At 41.4% G+C, this 20404-nt stretch overlaps 2 protein-coding genes across 4 annotated transcripts; one reads left to right on the top strand and one right to left on the bottom strand.

Annotated features, from left to right (window-relative positions):
• Positions 1-7289: 7289 nt before the first annotated feature.
• nupr1b (nuclear protein 1b) lies at positions 7290-8682 on the bottom strand. 2 transcript variants are annotated; one of them, XM_035770709.2, is made up of 3 exons: positions 8443-8680; positions 8084-8221; positions 7290-7795 (listed from the first exon to the last, which is right to left on the bottom strand). In XM_035770709.2, the coding sequence occupies exons 1-2, from the start codon at positions 8540-8542 to the stop codon at positions 8094-8096; spliced, it is 228 nt and encodes a 75-aa protein (XP_035626602.2). In that variant the 5' UTR covers positions 8543-8680; the 3' UTR covers positions 7290-7795; positions 8084-8093. The 2 variants fall into 2 exon arrangements, with proteins under 2 accessions (XP_035626602.2, XP_052374425.1); XM_052518465.1 differs by lacking the exon at positions 7290-7795 and having other exon boundaries at positions 8083-8221; positions 8443-8682.
• Positions 8683-10932: 2250 nt separating this feature from the next.
• On the top strand, positions 10933-19585 carry LOC118384301 (SAGA-associated factor 29). Of its 2 annotated transcripts, none has more exons than XM_035770706.2 (10): positions 10933-11076; positions 13065-13138; positions 16504-16579; positions 17162-17234; positions 17582-17646; positions 17790-17919; positions 18158-18304; positions 18457-18492; positions 18636-18798; positions 19062-19585. In XM_035770706.2, exons 2-10 carry the CDS (start codon positions 13073-13075, stop codon positions 19176-19178), a joined length of 873 nt encoding a protein of 290 aa, XP_035626599.2. In that variant the 5' UTR covers positions 10933-11076; positions 13065-13072; the 3' UTR covers positions 19179-19585. The 2 variants fall into 2 exon arrangements, with proteins under 2 accessions (XP_035626599.2, XP_035626601.2); XM_035770708.2 differs by having other exon boundaries at positions 10973-11082.
• Positions 19586-20404: the final 819 nt, after the last annotated feature.

Genomic DNA, 20404 nt, shown 5'->3' with positions numbered 1-20404 from the left:
CCATAGCACGCGTTCCAGCAGGTATATCTCACTTGTCACCCCCAAAAGCCAATTCCTCCTTTGGCCGCCTCTCCTTCCAGTTCTCTGCTGCCAATGACTGGAACGAACTACAAAAATCTCTGAAACTGGAAACACTTTATCTCCCTGTCAGAGCAGCTCACAGATCACTGCACCTGTACATAGCCCATCTATAAATAGCCCAAACAACTACCTCTTCCCCTACTGTATTTATTTATTTATTTTGCTCCTTTGCACCCCAGTATTTCTACTTTGCACACTCATCTACTGTCAAATATACCATTCCAGTGTTTTAATTGCTATACTGTATTTACTTTGCCACCATGGCCTATTTATTATGTCTAAATCGCCGTGACCCCAATCAACCTCTCTACTCACTGGAATCTTTTGATCACTCGACTAAGCATGCCTTTCCTTAATGTCAATATGCCTTGTCCATTGCTGTTCTGGTTCGTGTTTATTGGCTTATTTCACTGTAGAGCCTCTAGTCCTGCTCACTATACCTTATCCAACCTATTAGTGCCACCACCCACACATGCGATGATATCTCCTGGTTTCAATGATGTTTCTAGAGACAATATCTCTCTCTTCATCACTCAATACCTAGGCTTACCTCCACTGTATTCACATCCTACCATACCTTTGTCTGTACATTATACCTTGAAGCTATTTTATCGCCCCCAGAAACCTCCTTTTACTCTCTGTTCCAGACGTTCTAGACGACCAATTCTTATTGCTTTTAGCCGTACCCTTATCCTACTCCTCCTCTGTTCCTCTGGCGATGTAGAGGTGAATCCAGGCCCTGCAGTGCCTAGCTCCACTCCTATTCCCCAGGCGCTCTCTTTTGATGTCTTCTGTAACCATAATAGCCTTGGTTTCATGCATGTTAACATTAGAAGCCTCCTCTCTAAGTTTGTTCTATTCACTGCTTTAGCACACTCTGCCAACCCGGATGTTCTAGCTGTGTCTGAATCCTGACTTAGGAAGACCACCAAAAATTCTGAAATTTGAATCCCAAACTACAACATTTTCTGACAAGATAGAACTGCCAAAGGGGGCGGTGTTGCAATCTACTGCAAAGATAGCCTGCAGAGTTCTGTCCTACTATCCAGGTCTGTACCCAAACAATTTGAACTTCTACTTTTAAAAATCCACCTCTCTAAAAACAAGTCTCTCACCGTTGCCGCCTGCTATAGACCACCCTCTGCCCCCAGCTGTGCTCTGGACACCATATGTGAACTGATTGCCCCCATCTATCTTCAGAGCTCGTGCTGCTAGGCGACCTAAACTGGAACATGCTTAACACCCCAGCCATCCTACAATCTAAGCTTGATGCCCTCAATCTCACACAAATTATCAATGAACCTACCAGGTACCTCCCCAAAGCCTTAAACACGGGCACCCTCATAGATATCATCCTAACCAACTTGCCCTCTAAATACACCTCTGCTGTCTTCAACCAAGATCTCAGCGATCACTGCCTCATTGCCTGCATACGTAATGGGTCAGCGGTCAAATGACCTCCACTCATCACTGTCAAACGCTCCCTGAAACACTTCAGCGAGCAGGCCTTTCTAATCGACCTGGCTGGGGTATCCTGGAAGGATATTGATCTCATCCCGTCAGTAGAGGATGCCTGGATATTTTTTTTAAATGCCTTCCTAACCATCTTAAATAAGCATGCCCCATTCAAGAAATTTAGAACCAGGAACAGATATTGCCCTTGGTTCTCCCCAGACCTGACTGCCCTTAACCAACACAAAAACATCCTATGGCATTCTGCATTAGCATCGAACAGCCCCCGTGATATGCAGCTGTTCAGGGAAGCTAGAAACCATTATACAGGCAGTTAGAAAAGCCAAGGCTAGCTTTTTCAAGCAGAAATTTGCTTCCTGCAACACTAACTCAAAACAGTTCTGGGACACCGTAAAGTCCATGGAGAATAAGAACACCTCCTCCCAGCTGCCCACTGCACTGAAGATAGGAAACACTGTCACCACTGATAAATCCACCATAATTGCGAATTTCAATAAGCATTTTTCTATGGCTGGCCATGCTTTCCACCTGGCTACTCCTACCCCGGTCAACAGCACTGCACCCCCCACAGCAACTCGCCCAAGCCTTCCCCATTTCTCCTTCTCCCAAATCCAGTCAGCTGATGTTCTGAAAGAGCTGCAAAATCTGGACCCCTACAAATCAGCTGGGCTAGACAATCTGGACCCTTTCTTTCTAAAATTATCTGCCAAAATTGTTGCCACCCCTATTACTAGCCTGTTCAACCTCTCTTTCGTGTCGTTTGAGATTCCCAAAGATTGGAAAGCAGCTGCGGTCATCCCCCTCTTCAAAGGGAATTGACACTCTTGACCCAAACTGCTACAGACCTATATCTATCCTACCATGCCTTTCTAAGGTCTTCGAAAGCCAAGTCAACAAACAGATTACCGACCATTTCGAATCTCACCATACCTTCTCTGCTATGCAATCTGGTTTCGGAGCTGGTCATGGGTGCACCTCAGCCACGCTCAAGGTCCTAAACGATATCTTAACCGCCATCGATAAGAAACATTACTGTGCAGCCGTATTCATTGATCTGGCCAAGGCTTTCGACTCTGTCAATCACCACATCCTCATCGGCAGACTCGACAGCCTTGGTTTCTCAAATGATTGCCTCGCCTGGTTCACCAACTACTTCTCTGATAGAGTTCAGTGTGTCAAATCGGAGGGTCTGCTGTCCGGACCTCTGGCAGTCTCTATGGGGGTGCCACAGGGTTCAATTCTTGGACCGACTCTCTTCTCTGTATACATCAATGATGTTGCTCTTGCTGCTGGTGAGTCTCTGATCCACCTCTACGCAGACGACACCATTCTGTATACTTCTGGCCCTTCTTTGGACACTGTGTTAACAACCCTCCAGACAAGCTTCAATGCCATACAACTCTCCTTCCGTGGCCTCCAATTGCTCTTAAATACAAGTAAAACTAAATGCAATCTCTTCAACCGATCGCTACCTGCACCTGCCCGCCTGTCCAACATCACTACTCTGGACGGCTCTGACTTAGAATACGTGGACAACTACAAATACTTAGGTGTCTGGTTAGACTGTAAACTCTCCTTCCAGACCCATATCAAACATCTCCAATCCAAAGTGAAATCTAGAATTGGCTTCCTATTTCGCAACAAAGCATCCTTCACTCATGCTGCCAAACATACCCTTGTTAAACTGACCATCCTACCAATCCTCGACGATGTCATTTACAAAATATTAATAAAATATTTATTTACTATCCTCATAGAGGGCAAAGAAGGTGTTTAATTTGTCTGGAAGCAATACGTTGGTGTCCGTGACATGGCTGGTTTTGTTTTTGTAGTCCGTAATTGCCTGTAGACCCTGCCACATATGTCTCGTGGCTGAGCCGTTTCATTGTGACTCCACTTTGTCCCTAAACCAACATTTCGGTTGTTTGATTGCCTTGCGGAGGGAATAACTCCACTGTTTATATTCTGCCATATTCCCAGTCCTCTTTCCATGGTTATATTGCGGTGGTTCGCGCTTTAAGTTTTGCGCGAATGCCGCCATCCATCCATGGTTTCTGGTTAGGGTAGGTTTTGATAGTCACAGTGGGCACAACATCTCCAATGCACTTCCTTATAAACTCATTCACTGAGTCAGCGTATAGATTTATGTCATTCTCTGAGGCTGCCCAGAACATTTCCCAGTCCGCGTGATCAAAACAATCTTGAAGCGTGGATTCCGATTGGTCAGACCAGCGTTGAATGGTTCTAGTCACGGGTACATCCTGTTTGAGTTTCTGCCTATAGAAGCAAGATGGAGTCGTGGTCGGATTTCCCGAAGGGAGGGCGGGGGAGGGTCTTGTATGCATCGTGGAAGTTAGAGTAGCAATGGTCCAGTATATTGCCCGTGCGGGTGCTGCAATCAATATGCTGACAGATTTTAGGTAGCCTTGTTCTCAAATGTGCTTTGTTAAAAACCCCAGCTACAATAAATGCAGTCTCAGGATGTATGGTTTCCTGTTTACATAGAGTCCAGTGAAGTTCCTTGAGGGCCGTTGTGGTATCTGCTTGAGGGGTTATATATACAGCAGTGACGATAACAGACAAGAATTTTCTTTTGCATGTAGATTGGTAAGGAAAATGTTTTATTTAATCCATTTTAGAATAAATCTGTAAAGTAACAAAATGTGGAAGAGGGAAAGAGGTCTGAATACTTTCTGAATGCACTGTATTAGTGTATAATACAACAGCAACATGTGCACAGACATACACACATGATCTCTCTAACACACTACAACATGCACTCACCATGGTCTCAGTGGTCTCTTTCAGGAATTTCCAAGGGCTAGTTGCTAGGCAACCAGGGCAACTTCTAAAATTCACCGGTAACTCCACTGCAGATTGGGGGGGGACGACACACCGTTTGGGTGAGTGTTCTCTTCTTTCCCATTCCTCTAGACCAGTTGATGTGATGATGCACAAGTCATGCAACAATCTGACAAATTGTTTATATGTCTGCCTTTCTATGCATATTTTTAACCCCTGATTTTATATAAGCCTAAATCCTATTGGCACCTCTGTCATGAGTGAGTGGAGGGGAGTAGTGCATTTGTGATTTCTCCTGTCGTTACACATCGAGCCTGAATAACTGACAAGTCAATGCATAGGCTATGCATTGAATAACTCTAATGGGATCTGGATCTGGCATGACAATGACAAGTTGGCTGAAGCAGAAACAGACCATAGCATCCAGACCATTGGATGCTTATCTTCTGTTAGCTGTAACTTAATTATGTATAATGCCAGAAACATCTATAATTCATCAACAAACCAATCACATGTCCCAGACTATGGTTGCGTTTACACAGGCAGTCAAATTCTGATATTTTGCCCAATGGCAAAACAGCTGATCTGACCAATTAGTGAAAAAAAAGAACAGAATTGGGCTGCTTGTCTAAATGCAGCCTTGTCTTCTGTTTTGATCTGCTGTTAAGTACGAACATGAAATGAGCTAACATCTGTCGGTTTGTTGACAATATCTCTGTTTGTTTGATCATGCAAGTGTGTGTGTGTGTGTGTCTATTTTCAAGAGGCCATGATGGGGTGATTTATATAATCCGATTAGTTAGTATTACGCTGAGGTACACTCCCCGAAGACAGCAGGGGGAATTTGACAACTGTGTGTGTGCATGTACATGCAGTAAAAGGCTACAGTGTGTGTATATGAATGTATATTCCCCTGTGTTTCATGTATATGTTTTCATTACATGATCATGTTTTCATTTCTGCTAATGGTTATTTTTATAAATATAAACCAACATTTAATATGATTTGAAACAAAAATAAAACGTATTGCCATGCAGTTAGACATGTGTATATACAGGAATTAAAATGAATATATGCAAATTGGCCCATAACTCTACCAACACAACAACATAGACCTAGGACTACACATTCTTTAAGCAGGGTTCATACAGACATTTGTCAAGTCAAATTCAAGGACATTAATTCAAGGGACTTTTTCAAGCACTTAATTGTACATTTCAAGGATCTCAATGTTATACAATTGTATAATTTATATAATTGTACATATAGGACCTAATATAGAACCTCACCTCCCCCCAAAAGGACGCAAAAAGTATAAAAAAATAAATTAAACAGGTTCCTAATTTTAATGGAAGAATGTGTATGGAAAGCCAAGTTGAAGCCAGCATTAGATGTTGTCATCCACATAACAGAATGTGGTTTTACCGCAACAGAGGAGCACAACATCCTTCAATTCAAGCCGCCGGAAACAAACGAAAGTGGCCATATCACTCACAAAAAACGAAATCACGGATAACTATAAGGAGAACTTTTAAATTGGCAACAATAATTACAATGACTTTTCCAAGTACCGAATTGAGGAAATGTCTGATTTTAAAAGGTAGGCCTATTCCAGTGCTTGCATTTCTGAGCTCCAAATTCAAGTAGGCTACTTCAAGCCCTTTGTAATTGTTTAAAATTGCAGGTGTAACATGGAAAACTAAATGTATTTGACATGTTCTTTCATTACCAGATCCTATTGTGAATAAACCCACTCGGGTATGTAATTTGTCATTATATCCAGAATAATTCATAGGAAAAGCGTTGGGTGTTGCATAATAGTTTATCCGATATTCACCCCCAGTAGACTCGTGTCCAATCCAAGGCACAAAAACATGTGAAAAAAAATAATGACCTTGATGCTTTTTCTGTTAAATCTAATGAGAACCTGCTGTAAAATCAACAAAAGATGGACACCAAATGCACATGCAACAAGTATTATGCATCATTTTTGAAGAATCACAATCACAGTATCGATTTAGGTATCAAGTAGTGGAGGCTTCTCAGAGGAGGAAGGAGAGGACCATCCTCAGTGTATTTAATAACAATAGTGAAACATCGTCAGATAAAACTATTAAATATTCACGTCACCAAATAATTTATTATAACACTTGTGTATTGAAGGTCTACAGTAACCTCAACAGCACTGTATCAAATCAAAAAGCGACTTTGTCACACTTGAGTACATTTTACAGCAAGTTTCTCTTCAATTTAGAAATAGGGAATTACTTTCAAAACAAGACATACTGCCATGTAGGCTATGCTGCCTTGAAAGGCACATGATACTAACAGAATATAAAAAACCTGTCCAATATCAACTCATTTCAGTGCAAGGGTAGCCTTCATTTTCAGATGAGATGCAAATCACCACTTCAGTTATTCTCATTATCCATTTAGTTTAAACAGTTGAATGAGCAGTCATACAAATTGCTTTTCTTTTGCATTTTTTGTTATTTGTCAAGGGCTCTTCAAATGGTCAATTCCTTGACAGTAATCCTTTGGCACAAATTTTCTAAAATAGAGCATTCCCAGAGAGGACTAACTTGACACAAATCTGTTACTGCCACCAAGTGGCTTGTTTGAAGATTGCAGCCCATGACACCGTCCATGAAGACAAATTCATAATTAAAGACGTCCTCCAGTGATGTTGGAAAAGTAATATCCCAAGTATAAAGACAGTAAACTACACACACCAGAAGGTAAAAAAAAAAAAAGGTTAAGAAATTGTGTTTAGACTGCAAACTTCAAGGAATAGGGCATTCAAAGAGTTGGTTGGATGGAAAGTTGTGATGTCAGCCTCCCCCCTGCTATGTCGTGACTTACCTGGACCACCTATTGAGATGTGCCTTTTGTTAAGTAAATTTAGTTAAATGGACATGAAAAGGAGACTGGAGTACCACTTTACACCAAGACTTTTAATATATTTTATGAAAGCATTTATTTTTTCCAGACACTTTTTAAAAATCAATACATTTTCAGAACCTCTTTGGTTTATAAAAACATTAAGTGACAAGCATCGTCAATTAAGACTTAAAAACAATATCACATTGATACTGAAAAGCGATGCAGCCTGCCAACACCCCCATTTACTCTCCACTTGCGTGGGAAGGTTGTTCAGAAGACGCTTGCACAAGTGGTCTACATCACCTTCAGCAGAGATCTACCCATGAATGAGGTGAACAACCAATATGGGAGCCACTCCCACCCACCGTACCATCAGTTCTATGAAGGAGAGGACTGAAATCTCCCTTCACTGAAGCTACAGTCAAACTCATTGGCAGCATGTGACCCGTCCTCATAGTCGCCTCCCTCTACAGCAGAGTTCACCGTCTGCCTGCCCATTTGGTTTTGTCGCCAAAGCGGCCATGGTCGGTTGCCAGGGTTAGCCGTCCGATTTGTCCTGAACGGAAAGATAAATGCACTTTGGTTACATTCTGCCTACTTGACCGTTTGCTACATGAGGGTGGTAGGAACAGACTACTGATATAGGATCAAAACAATGCCTTAAAAATAGTATTTAGTAGGCCAATAAGCATACAAAAAAAATGAATTCACTGTAGATCAAATGTTGAATATTCACTTTCTCAAACTTTGTATTTAGTCCCACACCTGAGCCCCAGATGAAAGAGTTCATGTTTAAAAATGTGAAGTGTACCCAAAGATTGTGTGTGTGTGGGGGGGGGCTTACCTCCATTTACTCACGCCTTGGCTTTCTTTTCAGTGTTCTGAAGTTTCTCTACGAGCTTGCGCTCGTGGCCTCCGGGGTTGGGGCGGTTGGTATTGTCGCTGGCTTCCTTCTTTGACCGCCCCTTGCGGCTAGCGCCACCTGAAAACAGTGCGAGTTCACAGTTCAGATCGAGAGACTTTGAAAACAATAACAACACACCCACTTGCCCCCAATGCAACGTCATAGTGGTCAACATGTGCCACTTACGACACGTTGAGGAGTTTGAAATCTATTTTTCAATTCTTTGCGGTGACCATTAGTTGGTGGTCGTAACTTGATAATCCATTGCACAAATAAGTATAAGAATTACTGATACTTACATGTGTATTTTTCTGAAAGGTTATAGTATTCATATTCGTCATAGTGTTGTTCTTCAAAGTAAGTTGGCTCAACATTCTTCACGTCTACGAAGCTTGACATAGCGACTCTTCTATTGAACAGATAAACAGTAACTGAACACTAACTTTTCGCCGGACAGCAACAAAAACAACCTTAGAAAGCAGTTATTTTCCACACGGGTCTTTCTTTTTTTCCAACTCTCGAAATGAGTGGTTTATGCGCTTGCCCGTGTGCTTTATAAAGCATGATCGCTCCTCCCTTTCTCCATGTCTCCCAGTTTTGTTATGAGTCATTGGCCCTTGCCTGAGTCAGTGAACGTTGCATGAGTTTTCGGTAAATGTTTGACGCCAACTTTCAATAAAATATGTTACTGTAGTTTAAGGTCACCCATGTTTGTTTATTTTCATCAGGTGCCCTTTATTGATTTAATTTGCTCTACATCTCGTGGTACATGTTGTCTTTCTCTTTATTAGTAGCCTGTTTGTATTTGTGTAATCTATTCCATTGCACAATTATGCTTTATCCTTTCTTTCTATTGGTAATCTTCCAATGGTAATTTATTTTACATGGGCTATTAACTATTTTCTTAATTCTAAATGCACCTAGTTTCCTTCAACGACATGGTTACTCTGCCCTATCAACTCCTCCCTCCTCGGAGACAAAGATTAGATTAACAATGTTTTTCCTTCAGTCTTATCAACACCTGTGGTTCAAAGCTCACACTTCTCACGTTTTCTAACCCCCTTTCTTTGTATGACCTCCATTTGTCTGTCAAGGCCAATCCAAAGGGTGCTTGAAGGTGAGGTGTGTGAATGTGAGCAGGGGGAACCAACTTTTGGTGACAATGCTAAATTGTTTGACAGATTTTGATTGTTCAGTAGGCATTGAACCCATCTCGATCGCAGTTTTATAGCACCCATGAAATCCCATTGTGTGTTCTCACCTGTGCATGTTAATAGAGGGGAAAGTAAATGTATGTTGTACTGTAGGCCTACATAAAGGATATATATATATATATATATATATATATATATATATATATATATATATATATATATATATATATGTGTGTTTGTGTGTCCTAGATAGAGTGATTCAGACTGTAGTCATGACAAATAAACCCATGACTGTCTGTATCTGTGAAAACGATGAGGAAAGGCCCTTCCCTCACATAAATATACTCATGTTCCGACGCTGTCGAATAAATTACAGGCCTTGAACCAGGAGCTATGAGTAAAACTTCTCGAAGTAGCCTCTTCTCCTAAAGCCTGGCTTGAATATTCCACAAGCCAGTCCTTTTGGATATGACCTAATTGTTTTTGAGCAAGGACGGTTTGACGCAGGCGTACTGAAGCAGGGAGAGAGTTCTTGGCATGTTTGACTTCCCTCGCTGCCTCCATAAACAGTCATAAACAGTACTGTACTGGCCATAAACTGGAGTCAAGAGCTGAGAGGGGCGGGGTGACATGTTTGGGCTTCACTCTCTCTTTCTCCCAGTCTCTCTTTCACTCCCACTATTCATATGTCTTACATTTGTGCTTGTTTCCTTTCAAACGGCTATCACTCAGTTGTCTAACAACATTCCTGTTTTTTATTTCACTGTTTTTCTCCTTCTCCCCTTACTCTTTCTGTGACTCCTCCTTCCACACTTTCTTGGCATTTCTCAGTCATGTGGGCGCTCTGTTCAATAAATATTTGCTGAAATATGAGCTTACCCATATGAGCTGTGACTAAGCCTACACTCGACAAACACACTGAACACACAAATACTCACACACACACACCTTATTATAAACAGCACAGAGTGTCCCAGACAGTTTTGACACATGGCAGATAAGCCAACACTTATCTGCGTCTGTCTATGGTCCATTTTACGACCTCATTTTCTCTATGACAGCGTTGAATATTAACTTTTCAGTATCTCCACCTCACCACCTTTTGCCCCCCTTCCACACACACCCAACTAGTAATATCAAATAGATACAATGTATTGCTTTACATTAGGGCACTGTCTACCTAGCTTTACATTCATATTAGTTGTCTATTGAGTTTGAGTTTTTAGTGATTGTTTTGCTGTTTGCGTAGCTGTTTTCTTCACCCTAGTGTTTATAGCTGGTGTTTGTTTCCAGAGGCCACACCTCCCTCCACTCCGTCGCAGAATTCTGCTGACGGAACATTTTACACAAGCTTCAGAAAAAGAACAGAGCATTTACAGTCCGATTGAATGTGTTTACAATAGAACGCCTCAAAAGAACTGTCTGTATGTTTCAATATGTAAACATTGAGGAGAGATGTTTGGAAGATGGAATGAAAGTGGTGAAGTAAATTACATGGGTTGTAAACATTTACTAAACGTATTCAAACATTTATATTTACGTGTGATTATTATATATATATATATATATAATATATATATATCATATTATATATATATTTTTTTACATTAGAACACCCATATGGTAGAGTGAGGCCTTATTTGTATACAGTTTATGGCCGAGATGCAATATTGAAAGACACGTAGGACAAACGTTTGGGGTAGTACGGTTTGTCCTCGCTGCCAGTCCGTAGTAGGCCTTGAAACGAATGAAAGCTAACAAGCTACCTAACTACCAAAGGTAAAGGTAGGACATGTATAGTTCTAAACATGTTGTATAACAATTTACCAAAATGTAACGTTACTCCACAAAATAAACTGCGTTTGGTGGTTGATAAAAAGGAAAGATCACGTTTAAGTCATCATAGAAGCTAGCTAGCTATTTAGCCAGCGAAGCTAGCTTGCTAGATTTTTACAATTTAGCTGGCTAGCTTCCTGCAGTATGTTTGTTCTGACCACGTTAGCTAACTTGCAGACAACTTGCAAGTACAAAGTAAATGTGACGTACGTTGCGAACAATAAAACTACCTAGTAATGTAACCTTACTGTTAGCTAGCTAGCTATGTTAGCCAGAAGATTCCAACCTTACCGTTACACTTGTTTACATTGAGCTGCACTGGGGTCAGAACGCAATCACAGTTAGATTAAAGGCCCATTGCAGTCAAAAATGTGATTTCCTGAGTTGTGTATATATATAGATATTCCCACACGATGTAGTTGGAATAATATTGTGAACATTATAATGGCTTTAGTGTAAGAGCTCTTTCAAAAGACCTCCTGAAATTTCAGCCTGTTTTGGTAGGATGGAGTTTTTGCCTGCCTGGTGACATTACTAGGTGGTAAATTACTTAATAGACCAATGGGCGGTATTAGGTTATGCTGAGCTGCCGGGCACGGGCCTATGGCCCGTGACATGAATGGGGAAAGCGGTTAGTGGGGAGCACCCTTCTAAAATTGAGTAGTGATCTATGCCGGTCATGTTGTCAAAAAGGCAGCATGGTACATCATCCAATATATATAATATAATAATATAATAATAATAATAATATATGCCATTTAATATATGCCAGTAACATACATCTCTTTTCCATAAAATGTATGTTTGAATTTTCAAACTAGTTTTTATTGGAAAGGCAGATAATGTGTTTTTATCAAAAGCAATCACTTTTGAATGTGAAAACACAGAATCCTACTCATTACTCCACGTGCTTAAAATACGTCACTTTTGTTTTGAGCCAACTTCGCCGTGGGCTTTGAATGGGGCACATGGCTCAAGCAGCTCGGTTCAAAAACAAATGCAATCAACATTCAGCCATTGAATAACACACCTATCCGGGCGCCCAGGCCAGATTAATTGAATTCCCTCAGTAAGCGAGTGCGTTCCAAACCTCCCTGTCAATAACAGCTAGTTTTCCGTTCTCCCCGCCCCACATAGACCACTCTCAGACAGTCCTAACAAAAGTCTGGTTCCAAAACAAATCCAATAAACTTTCGCCCGTTGCAAAACACGCCTATCCTGGCGCCCAGGCCAGATAAATCGAATCCCCTCAGTAAGCGAGTGAGTTTCAAACCTCTCTGCCGATAACAGATAGTTTTCCATTTTCCCTGCCCAACAAATCTGGCTAAAGAAATTGCTATTTGCTAATAAGCTATTTTTTGTTTTTTGTTGACCATTTTAATTGAAAACAGTCACAATAAGGTACTTAATTGTTACCCAGAAGTTATTTGATATTTAGAGAAAAACTGCCGCATTAGACCAAAGTGATTCATCGAGAAGATTGAAATACTGCTAGCTTTCCGGCAAAACTGCCCTTTTTGTCCTCATGCTAGCTAGCAGTAGCCACCGCCACCATTTTGGAATGGCAATGTCAGCCAATCAGCTCCTTTGTTGTCTAACGCAACATGTCATTCCATAATGGCTACTGCTGGATAAGCATGAGGACGAAAAGGGCAGCTTTCCGGGGGGGAAAAGCAGTCGTTCAAATCTTCCCGGTGTAACAGTTGGGATAATGGGGTAATTCGGGGTGCAACACAATTTCTCATCCCCAGAGTCTTAATCTAACCATGATGATGTTCCGACCCCAGTGCAACTCAGTGTAAACAAGCGTAACAGTAGGGTTGGAATCTGCGGGCTAGCTATCATGTCTGCAAGGCATGTCCATCATGTTGCTGCTTAAACTCAAGTGAAACTAATTTGATGAATGCATTTTGGACATTTCGTTACCACAGGCAAAATCATGTCGGCAGACACCAAAATCGCAGAGCTTTTAACAGAGCTCCATCAACTCATCAAGCAGACGCAGGTAAGTCTCAAACAATGATTGCTACGCCCAAGTGATGTTGTCATCAGGAGCACTGACCAGTGACTCGGGGACCACAGTGGAGGACGGTTATATGATAAATAGCAACCTAGCTAGTAATATTCACACGTGACTCCTATGGCTCATATTTTTACATCATACCATCATAGGGATTAAAGTCACATTTGGGGGTAATGTAATAGCTAAAAAAAAATTTGCCCTGAAAACAGTTTAGTCATATCCCAGTTTACCTATTTGCTTATTGTCTTGCCTACACCTAGTGAACAGTTTTTAAATTATATGAGAAAAAAAATATTCAATTTGATTTGGAATGGCAAGCCAGACAAAATTAAACGGGCCTATTTATATCATGAATATGAATTTGGAGGGCAGAAATGATTAAATATTAAAGCATTAGACCTCTCAATAAAGGCTGCAGTCATACACAAAAGTTACACTTAAATCCAAACTGGTTCTCTAGCAAATTAGTAAGAATGTCTCACCTTATATTCAAGAAAGGCCGTTTTGCCATTATTCAGATTACAACCTCTCACTTTCAGTTATTCGAAAAGGAAATCATCTCCCAAATATTGCTATTTTTAAAACAAGCCATAGAACGTTGGTTGCCATTTTCAATTTAATCCACCAGAAAAGAGAACAAATAATACTACAAATATTGTTGTTAAACTCAAATATACTTGATTTTTTTTTTAAACTACTTTTTAGATTTTTTTTAAAAATAAAAGGTATAATCTTCATAAATTATATCCTAAATACGACTGGTGGAGTTATGTCATACATGCAGCTAACGAAAACACAGCAACAATGGAATAGGAAAGTGGAAGGGGGGAAAAATAAAGAACTTGTCTGTTGGACCTGCATTAAAGACCATAATTGGTGAAAGAAAATTGTGATAAATAAAAAAGTATATCAGTTTCATTTAAGGACCAAAGAATGTACAGCTGTGCCATATAGATTGAAAAAGGGATTTTTGATGTACCGATTCCATGGCACATGGTTTAACAACGCCGGATTCAAAACTTAGAATTTTTCAATTTAAATTATTTTACTATATCTTGAATGAACAGAATGTTATTTGTATGGGGGATACAACCTTCCCAGCTCTGCAGATTTTGCTGCGAAGAGGCAGAATCATTAGATCATTTGTTTTGGTACTGTCCATATGTCGCTTGTTTTGGGACTAATAACCACAAGATAACTAATATAAAACATACTGTGCCCGTAAAACGTATAACAACTTTTAAGAACTTTTTTTGAAAGAGCACCGTTTGAAAGATATGACAAATAGAAATCAAACCGGATGGACATCAGAAATATATGGGAGAGGTTGAGGGTAGAGGAATGACAAGTTAAAACAAAATACAATTTATAAAATAGACTGTGTCCATGAAATATATATAATATGTATAAACTGGAAAGACAGGCCTAAGGCACCAACATTGCACCAACATGGTTTAAATGAATCCAGGATTAACCCACCCACATGTGTTGTTGTTCACTCGTTTGCTCCAATTGGGGGAGGGGTGGTAGGAGGGTAATAAAGGAAATATATATTTTTTTAAAGATATGTGTGTGTGTACAGTTGAAGTCAGAGGTTTACATACAGTTAGGTTGGAGTCATTAAAACTTGTTTTTTAACCACTCCACAAATTTCTTGTTAACAAACTATAGTTTTGGCAAGTCGGTTAGGACATCGACTTTGTGCATGATATTTTACTTCACTGTATCACAATTCAAGAGTGTCAGAAGTTTACATACACTAAGTTGACTGTGCCTTTAAACAGCTTGGAAAATTCCAGAAAATGATGTCATGGCTTTAGAAGCTTCTGAATTGGCATCATTTGAGTCAGTTGGAGGTGTACCTGTGGATGTATTTCAAGGCAAACCTTCCAACTCAATGCCTCTTTGCTTGACATTATGGGACAATCAAAAGGAATCAGCCAAGACGTCAGAAAAAAAATTGTAGACCTCCACAAGTCTGGTTCATCCTTGGAAGCAATTTCCAAACGGCTGAAGGTACCACGTTCATCTGTACAAACAATAGTACGCAAGTAGAAACACCATGGGACCACGTAGCCGTCATATCGCTCAGGAAGGAGACGTGTTCTGTCTCCTAGAGATGAACGTACTTTGGTGCGAAAAGTGCAACTCAATCCCAGAACATCAGCAAAGGACCTTGTGAAGATGCTGGAGGAAACAGGTAAAAAAGTATCTATATCCACAGTAAAACGAGTCCTATATCGACATGACCATCGTTATGTTTGGAGGAAAAAGGGGGAGGCTTGCAAGCCGACGAAACCATCCCAACCGTGAAGCACGTGGGTGGCAGCATCATGTTGTGTGGGTTCTTTGCTGCAGGAGGGACTGGTGCACTTCACAAAATAGATGGCATCATGAGGCAGTAAAAGTATATGGATATATTGAAGAAACTTCTCAAGACATCAGTCAGGAAGTTAAAGCTTGGTCGCAAATGGGTCTTCCAAATGGACAATGACCCCAAGCATACTTCCAAAGTTGTGGCAAATTGCTTAAGGACAACAAAGTCAAGGTATTGGAGTGGCCATCACAAAGCCCTGACCTCAACCCTATAGAAAATGTGTGGGCAGAACTGAAAAGGCGTGTGTGAGCAAGGAGGCATACAAACCTGACTCGGTTACACCAGCTCTGTCAGGAGGAATGGGCCAAAATTCACCCAACGTATTGTGGGAAGCTTGTAGAAGTCTACCCAAAATGTTTGACCCAAGTTAAACAATTTAAATGCAATGCTACCAAATACTAATTGAGTGTATGTACACTTCTGACCCACTGGGAATGTGATGAAAGAAATAAGAGCTGAAATAAATCATTCTCTCTACTATTATTCTGACATTTCACATTCTTAAAATAAAGTGGTGATCCTAACTGACCTAAGATGGATTTTTTACTAGGATTGAATGTCAGGAATTGTGGAAAAACTGAGTTTAGATGTATTTGGCTAAGGTGTATGTACATTTCCGACTTCAAGTGTGTGTTTGTATATTTATATATTCATTTGCAAAGAAATATATGGGCGATTGGAAATGATGCAGACAATTACATTGATGGAAGCAACAATCTATCTGCAATATTAAAGCTGATCTACCCCATAAAATATTTTATTTCTTTAAAAAAAAAAGAGATACTTTAGCAATGCAGAATAGGAATGATATGCAGAGATCAAATTAAATCTCATTGCCAAAACATAAGTCAGTGTAATACATTGATATTTCGTGTGCACATGACATGTTATTCTGTCTGATATGCTGTGTCATGTTGCACCTGTTCAACAACCACATTGTAATATGAGTCCCTTTCCTTCTCTTTTTCAGGAGGAGCGGTCACGCAGTGAACACAACCTGCTCAACATCCAGAAAACACATGAGAGGATGCAGACTGAGAACAAGAGTGAGCCTCTACCTCGCCTCCCCACATTCCCCTTTGTCCATCAACACTGCAACACTATTTTAGAACTCTTCACATTACAGTTACACACCGTTTCTATTCATGTGTCGTCTGGCGAACTCTTTACCCCACACACACACATGGTATGTTCTTCCAACCTCGTGGGGACTTAAAATGAATTTCCATTCAAAATCCTGTTTTCCCTGACCCCTAAACCTAACCCTTACTTGTAACCCTAAACCTTACCACTAACCTCTTATCCTAACCCTAATTGTAACCCTAACCCTAAACCCTAAGATTAAAATAGCCTTTGTTCTCATGGGGACGTGGGGAAATGTCCCCACGGGGGAGAATGTTCTTTATTTTACTATCCTTGTGGGGACTTTTGGGGATTTTAGATCCCCACAAGGATAGACAACCACACACACACACACACACAATATATACACACACACAATATATACACACACACACACACACACACACACACACACACACACACACACACACACACACACACACACACACACACACACACACACACAGAGTGTAATAAGGTGTTATTCTTGTCCCTATCTCCCCCAGCCTCTCCTTATTACCGGACTAAGCTGAGGGGACTCTACACCACAGCCAGAGCAGACGCTGAGGCAGAGTGCAGGTCGGTAGCCTACACTTGAAAAGGAAAAGGCGAGCCGTCCACTCTAGGAGCTCAGATGCAATAATTTAATAGCCAACGTTTTGACAGACAAGCTGTCTTCATCAGGGAAGCCTACACTGACATCCCTATGCCCATTCCACTATGCCCCTTGGGGTGTCTGCTGATCTGACATGATAGGTTTGGTGTAAGCCATTTCATGTCATGTTTCCTTTCACCTATGCAACTGTGGTAGTTCAGTGATTAGATGTGTTTTTGTCTTGCGTTCAGAAATCATCGCCACCATGTGGAGTAAATAAGTCCAGCTCCATTCCAAAGTAATAACTCGGGCACCACTCTCTCTCCCACAGTATTCTTCGTCATGCCCTCGACAAAATTGCAGAGATCAAATCCTTATTGGAGGAGAGGCGAATAGGTAAGGCGAGTATGGCTGTGACTGAATTCTCATAATAGCCTACATCCTATTTAGGAAGGAGAGGAGACGAGGAGAAGAAGCCACTGTTTACTATTGAGATGCAGCCCATGCTTCACTATCTCCTCCTCTCTCCTCTCCCCCAGCGGCTAAGATGGCAGGGGTGAACAGCGACAATGACCCCCCCAGGAAGACCATGCGGAGGGGGGTGCTGATGACACTGCTCCAGCAGTCAGCCATGACTCTCCCGCTGTGGATCGGCAAGCCAGGAGACAGGTAGGGTCTGATGATTCAGTCTCTCTCCTGAGCCCTGTTCAGTACTGCACAACATAGCAAAATGTTTTACAACGGTAAATGAGAATCTGTGTTCTTATTGTGCACAGTTCAAGTTCAGTACCTCCCCCTCTTTTCTTCCACCTGCCCCTTTTTTTTCTGTCCTCCATTACTATATTACTCCCCCCGCCCCTAAACCCCTCCACCCTTCCCTGTATCCCCCTCTCCTCCTCCTCTCCAGTCCTCCTCCCCTGTGTGGGGCGATGCCAGCCAGCAGTGACTACGTGGCCAAGCAGGGGGATAAGGTGGCAGCGCGGGTCAAGGCCGTGGACGGAGACGAACAGTGGATCCTGGCCGAGGTGGTCAGCTACAGCCACTCCGCCAACAAGTAACTATCAGCAAATCAGCTCCAGCCACTGCTAGCCAATCAAGTACAGCCATTATCCCACTGTTACCAATCAGATACAGCCTTTAACACTTTTAGCCAATCAGCTTCAACACAGACTGTTTTGAGTTGTATTCTTCTGCTCTGTCCTTCAGGTACGAAGTGGATGACATTGATGAGGAAGGAAAAGAGTAAGTCATTGTCTTCATTTTCTATATTTCTCTTCCTACTATTTTGTCTTGTAGTACATGATATTTTATGCCCTGAAAATCTTACCTCGGATATGACAATTATCTACTCTACCCCCCCCCAATCGCCCGTCCTCCTCCTCCAGGAGACACACCCTGAGCAGGCGGCGTATCATCCCCCTGCCCCAGTGGAAGGCCAACCCAGAGACGGACCCGGAGGCCCTGTTCAGTAAAGACCAGCTGGTGCTGGCCCTCTACCCCCAGACCACCTGCTTCTACAGAGCCCTCATCCACACACACCCACACCGGGTGAGACAAGGAAAGGGAGGGGGGGTGGGGGCTGATTGATGTCATTTGAATACATTTTATTTGACGGCGAAACTACATGAAGCCCGTTCAGTTGGAGGTGATGTTACTGTACACCAAACCCTGCATCCAGGCAGGCCCCTCGCTTGGCAGCTTCCCCTCCATCAATTCTAACCTTAATCATTAGTGGTGCAAATGCTAAACTGACCCCAAATCAGTGAACCCTGTTCTCTCCACTAACCACCATGCTCTCTCTGCCCTCTCAGCCCCAGGACGACTACTCAGTGCTGTTTGAGGACACGTCGTACGCAGACGGCTACTCCCCGCCCCTCAACGTAGCTCAGAGATACGTGGTGGCCTGCAAAGAGAACAAAAAGAAGTAAAGAAGAGAGAGTCAGTCGAAATCAAGGGGACTGAAGATGCTGTGTAGACAAGTGTTTCCAACCACCCCTCTCCTCAGAATAACAATGGGTTCCATACCCAAGCCACAACGTATGGACACACTGAGGGCAGGTTTGGGCAGCTATCTGTGAGGCTCAGTCAATCTAGGGAGTTGTATTGATATCCAACGGTGTGTTATCATGGCTCATCTGTTTGATCATCGTGAGACGTGCAGGATGTTCTGTGCTCTGTTCTGTCTGTATTGGCCTGGTGGTGACATGACTATGCTTCTTGTGGAACGGGCTATGCTGCATGTGTGATGTAAAAAAAAAAAAAAAGTACACAAATGTTTTTTTGTTCAAATTTGTATGTTGACTATGGACACTGAGTAAGAATAAATGTTTTTTTTTATATACAGTACCAGTCAAATGTTTGGACACAGCTACTCATTCAAGGGTTTTTTCTTCATTTGTACTATTTTCTACATTGTAGAATAATTAAATAACACACGGGAGAGATTCTTCGGTATGTAACCAAAAAATTGTTAAACAAATGAAAATATTACACATTTGAGATTCTTCAAAGTAGCCACCCCTTGCCTTGATGACAGCTTTGCACACTCTTGGCATTCTCGCAACCAGCTTCATGAGGTAGCCACCTGTAATGCATTTCAATTAATATGTGTGCCTTGGTAAAAGTTAATTTGTGAAATGTCTCCTTAATGCATTTCAGCCAATCAAGGTATTGGTGGTATACAGAAGATAGCTCTATTTGGTAAAAGTCCCAAGTCCATATTATGGCAAGAACAGCTGATTTACGAAGGGCTATATAAATAAATTTGATTTGGTTTGATTTGAAGAACAGCTCAAATAAGCAAAGAGAAATTACTTTAAAACATGAAGTTCAGTCAATCTGGAAAATCTCAAGAACTTTGAATGTTTCTTCAAGTGCAGTCGCAAAAACCATCAGGCACTATGATGAAACTGGCTCTCATGAGAACCGCCACAGGAAAGGAAGACCCAGAGTTGCCTCTGCTGCAGAGGATAAGTTCATTAAGTTACCAGCCTCAGGAATTGCAGCCCAAATAAATGCTTCATGTAGTTCAAGTAACGGACGCATCTCAACATCAACTGTTCAGAGGAGACTGTGTGAATCAGGCCTTCATGGTCTAATTTATGAAAAGAACTACTACTAAAAGGATACCAATAAGAAGACGAGACTTCCTTGG

Source organism: Oncorhynchus keta, chromosome 5, assembly GCF_023373465.1.
Source record: "Oncorhynchus keta strain PuntledgeMale-10-30-2019 chromosome 5, Oket_V2, whole genome shotgun sequence".
Taxonomy (NCBI): domain Eukaryota; kingdom Metazoa; phylum Chordata; class Actinopteri; order Salmoniformes; family Salmonidae; genus Oncorhynchus; species Oncorhynchus keta.
This window is presented reverse-complemented; position numbering and strand designations above follow the sequence as displayed.